At 33.4% G+C, this 6,166-nt stretch overlaps 1 protein-coding gene and 1 pseudogene across 2 annotated transcripts; both read right to left on the bottom strand.

The window, feature by feature from the left end:
• Positions 1-115: 115 nt before the first annotated feature.
• On the bottom strand, positions 116-2,080 carry LOC113039028 (uridine-cytidine kinase 1-like). Of its 2 annotated transcripts, none has more exons than XM_026196893.1 (3): positions 1,393-2,080; positions 870-1,029; positions 116-718 (listed from the first exon to the last, which is right to left on the bottom strand). In XM_026196893.1, exons 1-3 carry the CDS (start codon positions 1,480-1,482, stop codon positions 615-617), a joined length of 354 nt encoding a protein of 117 aa, XP_026052678.1. In that variant the 5' UTR covers positions 1,483-2,080; the 3' UTR covers positions 116-614. The 2 variants fall into 2 exon arrangements, with proteins under 2 accessions (XP_026052678.1, XP_026052679.1); XM_026196894.1 differs by having other exon boundaries at positions 116-703.
• A 488-nt stretch (positions 2,081-2,568) lies between these two features.
• On the bottom strand, positions 2,569-3,946 carry LOC113039027 (DNL-type zinc finger protein-like; annotated as a pseudogene).
• Positions 3,947-6,166: the final 2,220 nt, after the last annotated feature.

Raw genomic sequence — 6,166 nt, 5'->3', positions numbered from 1 at the left:
TAATGTAGCATTCCGTCACTTGCTCAGCAATGGATGCTCTGCAGTGAATGGGTGCCGTCAGAATGAGAGTCCAAACAGCTGATAAAAACATCACAATAATCCACAAGTAATCCACACCACTCCAGCCCATCAGTGAACATCTTGTGAAGTGAAAAGTTGCGCGTTTGTAAGAAACAAATCCATCACTAAGATGTTTTTAACTTCAAACCATCACTTTAGATGGTTTAGAACTGTTCTGGACTGTTTTCATTTGTAAACCGTGCTTGATCAGTGCATATTTCTCTCCTGATTCAGATGAGATGACTTTTTCCAAGGAGGAAACAATATTATGGATAGAAGACCCATAAAACATCTTTATGATAGATTTTTATCTTACAAACACACAACTTTTCACTTCACGAGATGTTTATTGACTGACTGGAGTGAGACTGGATTATTGTGATGTTTTTATCAGCTGTTTGGACTCTCAATCTGACGGCACCCATTCACTGCAGAGCATCCATTGCTAAAAAAAAAAAAAGTGATGCAATGCTACATTTCTCCACATCATCAATGTACACATAGAGAGAAAGTGTGTCAGTGCTCGACGTAACATTATGAGGGAAAAGCGTGTCTTATTGCCTGGAATGGGTGACGAAATCATACGTGGGAACCTCCACCACCTTTCCTTCTACGATGTCCTTCAGCGTCTGACACATTAACTCTGTTTCAAACGCATTTGAGAGAGAGAAAACATAATTGTGCATTAAAAGTGTAATTTAATGACCCTCATGTCATTCCATAACTTTTCTTGCAATGGTTTTGAAAACATAAAGATCAAATGAGTATTTTTACACACAGTTGAATAATTCACTATTTTTTTTTTTTACCTGGATGGTCAAAGTTGTACTGGCCTTTCAAAGCTTTGGCCTTCTGTTCTGGAGTGAGAACCTGGTAGAAACTGTCCTGGCTGACGATAGTGACCTTCCTCTGGTGATGATCCACCTTATTCTGTCCCAAAAGCTCCATGAGTTTTGCACACACTGTGGACTGACAGGAGAAAAACAGAAGTAACTGGCTTCAACTGACAATCTAGTAGTCTATTTGCAATTGGATCAGCCTGAATATCATTACAGATGCTGTTACAAGTTGACACTAGATGATAATTCAAGGGCCTGTTGCTATTGCTGTAGGTTATCTGTGTAAATTACTAAATATTCCTGTCTGTAATTAAATTCTGCATGCTGTTCTTGAATGCATTTCACTTAAATGCAATCATGCACTATATTTAACGCACAAAAGAGATACACATTGACTTTGACTTGGCTTAAAGGAAACAGTTGGTTTGCATGCATTAAAACGATTATAACTGCAATATGCATCTGTTTCCATCATGCATGCAGTGTTTCGTACCTTTCCGCTGGCCGTTCCTCCGCTCACCCCGATCAGGAAAGGACGGTGCCGAAGCCGCTCGGTTTCACACAGCAGTCCGGCTGAATTCATGCTGGTACAGTAACAAAAACAAGGTTTTCTTCAAGTATGGAGTCCAGGTGAATGCATCAACGCGTTCTTTAGATGATTGATCATCGGTTGGAGGCTGTCACTATCATCCACGAACGATAAGTACTCCAATGTTACCGTACTAGTTAGAAAATGTTTAAGGAAGGGACATTTCTGCAAGTGTCTCCGGGAGGCGCTATGTGACTCAGAAGGGCGAGTCTCCACTGAGGATCATTCAAATATCATGAAGTGTGTTCATGAATTTTTTTTGTAATTTGTTGATTAGAAGGTATCATCTTTTAAATCTACAAATGTCCTAGATTGATTCCTGACATATAAGTAGAAACCGCTTTAGAAGAATGCAGTTTTAAAGCGGCTATGTTATTATCTGCTAACGATTGTGATTGGTCCGTTTAGTGCAGCGCTGAGAAAAGTAACAGGTGTCATGTGACCCTGTCTCTGCGATGTTTCTTCAGCAGTCTAGACAATAATTTACAATTGAGAAATGATAGTGAAAAACTTTAATTCATGTTAAACTGAGAATAGATTGTATAGAATTGAAACAGGAAATGTATAAATTTTTTTATTATTATTTTTAAGCCCCGCCCATCGTACCGACACATGTTTCTGTTGACGCCATTCTACCAGTTTTTATTCATTTATATTTACAAAAAAAAAAAAAAACCTACGAAAGGAAAATTGTAATCAACATTGTAATCAAGCCATCCTCGAACATTTTTTAAAGTAATTTTAAGTTCATTTATTTTTAATGAACAAATATTTAGTTGAAAGGGGGAAAAAAATTACTTTTAAAATATATCTATATCTATATTATTATATACATATGTAACTCGTAAACAGTATTGATTTTAGCTGTATTCATGTTAACCACCCGAAGGTTGCTGATAAAGTGTGATGAGTTTGAAAATATCATTGAAGTGAAAATGTGTCAGTGACCACAAGAGGGGACCAAAACACTTAAAAACAACTTCTCCAAAGTGATTAGATGGTTGTTTTAGTGCTTTATTAAGAACATTATTAAAAATATAACAATTATAAAATGTCCAATGATGCGGTAACAAATGTCAATCATGTTTTATCTGAACCATCGCTCCAGATGTGTTGGTTTTGGATCATCTGGATTATTTTTGACACCTCCTTTATTGATTCCTCAGCAAAAAATTTCCAGGGCCTCGTCCCCTTGAACTCTTTGGACTGATTCTCCTTAGCCAGCCAATATTTCCTCTATGTTTCTATTATTCAACACAGAACAAACAGATGTCAACGTACATTTTTGTCTTTAATGCTTTAGGTTTTCCAACTCTGGAACAGGGGATTTACTTGGAATCAAATAAATCATAAAAAATTAGATTTAAATAATAAATCTAGCAGTACAGTACTATAGTTAGCAGAAATAATACTGCAATGTAATATAAATGACAAAATTAGTTATTTAAATGTTATTTTACAACATGTATAATTAGGTGTAAACAATAATTATTTTAATAATTTTTAGATGGGGTTTTTTTAAAACTGGGGTTCACTGGAGAGAGAAAAAATATAAAAATAAATACAAAAGAAGATTAAACTAAATATATAAATAAATAAAAATAATAAATTAATTGAAAATAATCAGAAATAAAAATGATAAAATAGACAATATAGAAATAAATACAAAGGAGGATTAAAATAAGTATATAAATAAAAGATAAATAATAAATTAATTGGAAATAATAAGAAATAGAAATAAAAATGTAAAAATAGAAAACATTTTTTTTACACACATTGATTTATTATTATTTTTTTTTCCGCTGAATAAATTAGGTCTTCATAAATGAAAATAAATGTATAACATTATGGGACAGCTGAAAATCATGGCGTGTGTTTAGGGCTTAAAACATCCACACCTTTTCCCCTCCAGGTCAGAAAACCACTTTAAATTATCAGCAATGATGTGGTGGTTTTTACATCCAGGACAAGTTACAATCACAACACCCTTGTGATAGGCTATTTTGGATATTTTCTTCATAGAGCGAGTGGAGCACACCTAGAGACAACACATGCAATTAAATGAATCACTGAACATTATCCAAGTAGTCAAGTTCCTCTAAATAAGAAAACAAGCACAGACAGAAGTATAATCTTACTTTGCAGGTGTAAACCAGGTGATAGTGTGTTGACTGCAGCTGTCCGATGGCTTCAGTCCTTCTTACAGAAGTAGAGAAGCTCCTGCAGAAACTCAGTCTGCCTCCGCTGTGTGACACAGAAGGCTCCAGTAACGAATGAGAAAGATGTAAAGACGAGCTCGTTGCTCTTTTCTGTGCCTCCTCATGCTTTCCTCCAGCGGTGCTACATGATGTTTGGGAACCGCGCCACGTGATCTGGGAATTCTAGGCCTGAATAAAAAGAAACATAACCGAGAAGTCATTATCGAAAGGTAACCTAGATAACTGTTGTGTTTAAACACACGCAAAGCTCTCTACTAAGGCTGAAATGTCTTATTTGTCATATGCGACGTCGAGTAGAATCACTCGTCGCTTGAGGATGACGACAGAGACGCACAGAAGCCCCGCCCATCGTGCCTATCCGCCAGTGACGTGAAAAATAAATCATGCCCAGCCTTTAACTTTGTTTAGAAAAGGTTTTTTTTTTTTTTTTTACTTATGACATGTCATTCCATAAAGAATACTATTTAATTAATTAATTACTTTTGCTGGCAAAGTTTAGTATTCATAAATGCAAGTATGGCAATTATAAACCATTGTTTTTTATTTTGAAATCAGAAGTTAAGCTAAAATCTATTTACAATCCAATCTGATAAACAAAAAAGCAGTTAAATGTATTAATGCATGTAAAACATTTCCATATTCCATAGCAAAATTATATATATACATTGCTATATACATACTTTTTTGCTATATATATTAAAGGAATATTATTATTAAAAATAAGAAAAATATTTTCTCAATAAATGGTGAGAGGCAGATCGTGAATTTGTTTTCATGTGTTTTATATATTTTTGTATTATTACATTTAATATTTAGCTTGAACTTTGATATGCAGATATTTGATTCTTTTTAATAAATAAAATAAATAATCCTACAACATTTCCTCTGCTGCTTTCCTGCTCAAATATTATTATTTATTATATTATTTATATATTTTAGGTTGATATACATTAAATATGGCTATATGACTTATATGATGATTTCATAGTATGTCATTGTAACTTTGGCATTATTCAACAGTTCTTCTTGATAAGCATATAATGATATAGGGAACTGTGTGCTTCTGATTTTATTGCATAGTTTGGACAGCACCCTTTTCTATTGTAACTTGACAATGCCTCTTTGTATAAGGCAAGGTTCAAAAACAAGGTTCAGTCATGTGGGAGAACTTGACTGGTCTGCAGTGTGACTCATCTCCAAACACCCAATGATGTGTTCATATGGGTGCAGTCAGTGTAGACACTTCTAAACTGTTCTAATAGAGATGGATTTTTTATTTATTTTAAATATGAATTATGAAAAAGGAAACTCTTTATTATATTTATATAAATATATATTATATATATATACTACTACACTGTATTCTATGGCCATGCAAATAAAGATAAATTAAATTGAAAAGATTCGTTAAGCCATCAGACTAGGAGAGTCTCCAGCCAATTAGCCAATAAGGTTTTTATTTATTTATTTTTAATACAAAAGACTTTGCTCATTAAACAGCTGCTCCGCCAAAAATAAACATTACTGAACCAACTGTCGTAAAACAGAGACTTATTCTTAAATATAATGTTCTGTAAAAGGTCTTAAAATGTTGAATAAAGGTCTTTTGTTCAGGTAATCAGAATTTCTTTCCAAAAACCAATAACCCCAAAAGAATTTGCTACAGTTTTGGGAGCCATCCCTTCTGGTTTATGCATGCTTTTTAAAAACTGTAATGGCTCCTCAGTATCTACTGCATCCTACTATTGGAATAATTTGTTTGGTAACTTGAATTGGAAAAAAATCTCTACCGCAAAAATTATTTTTCACAAACAAAGTGAAAGAAATTTATTTTAAGCTCATACACAGGTTCTACCCTGTAAAGAAGTTTATTCAGAGATTTAAATCTGACATTTATCTTAAATGCTCTTTTTGTTCGAGTTCTGAAGAAACTGAAGAAACTGTGGTACACTTATTTTGGTCATGTCACTACACTCAGAAACTTTGGGATGATATTGGTGTATTTGTAAAGTGTAAGTTTTTGCCAGGCTTCTCAGTACATATGAAAAACATTATATTTGCATATTATGACCCCGACCCCACAAACGAAAATATCAGTTTTGTTATTAATTTACATTTTTTTCCTAAACAATGCAAATGCAAATTCTTCAACTGTAAACCTGTCTTCTCTGTATTCCTAAAAGAAATGGAAAACTATTTGAATGTAATTTCAGTATCTACTAATAAGAAAGCTATAAGGACTAGAATTTGCTCTTCATTTGATCTCCTTGTGTAATTATGTTTAGATGATGGCCCTCTTTAGATTTATTAAACTTTTTTTTTGTGTGTGGTTGATGTTATGTTATGTATGTTTATGCTTTTGTATGTTTTTGTTCTATGCGTTAATAAAAATAAGTAAATAATTTGTTTTTGGGGTTGTTGCTTTTTTCTTTATACACACACTGAGTAGACTTTACGAC

Source organism: Carassius auratus, chromosome 21, assembly GCF_003368295.1.
Source record: "Carassius auratus strain Wakin chromosome 21, ASM336829v1, whole genome shotgun sequence".
Taxonomy (NCBI): domain Eukaryota; kingdom Metazoa; phylum Chordata; class Actinopteri; order Cypriniformes; family Cyprinidae; genus Carassius; species Carassius auratus.
This window is presented reverse-complemented; position numbering and strand designations above follow the sequence as displayed.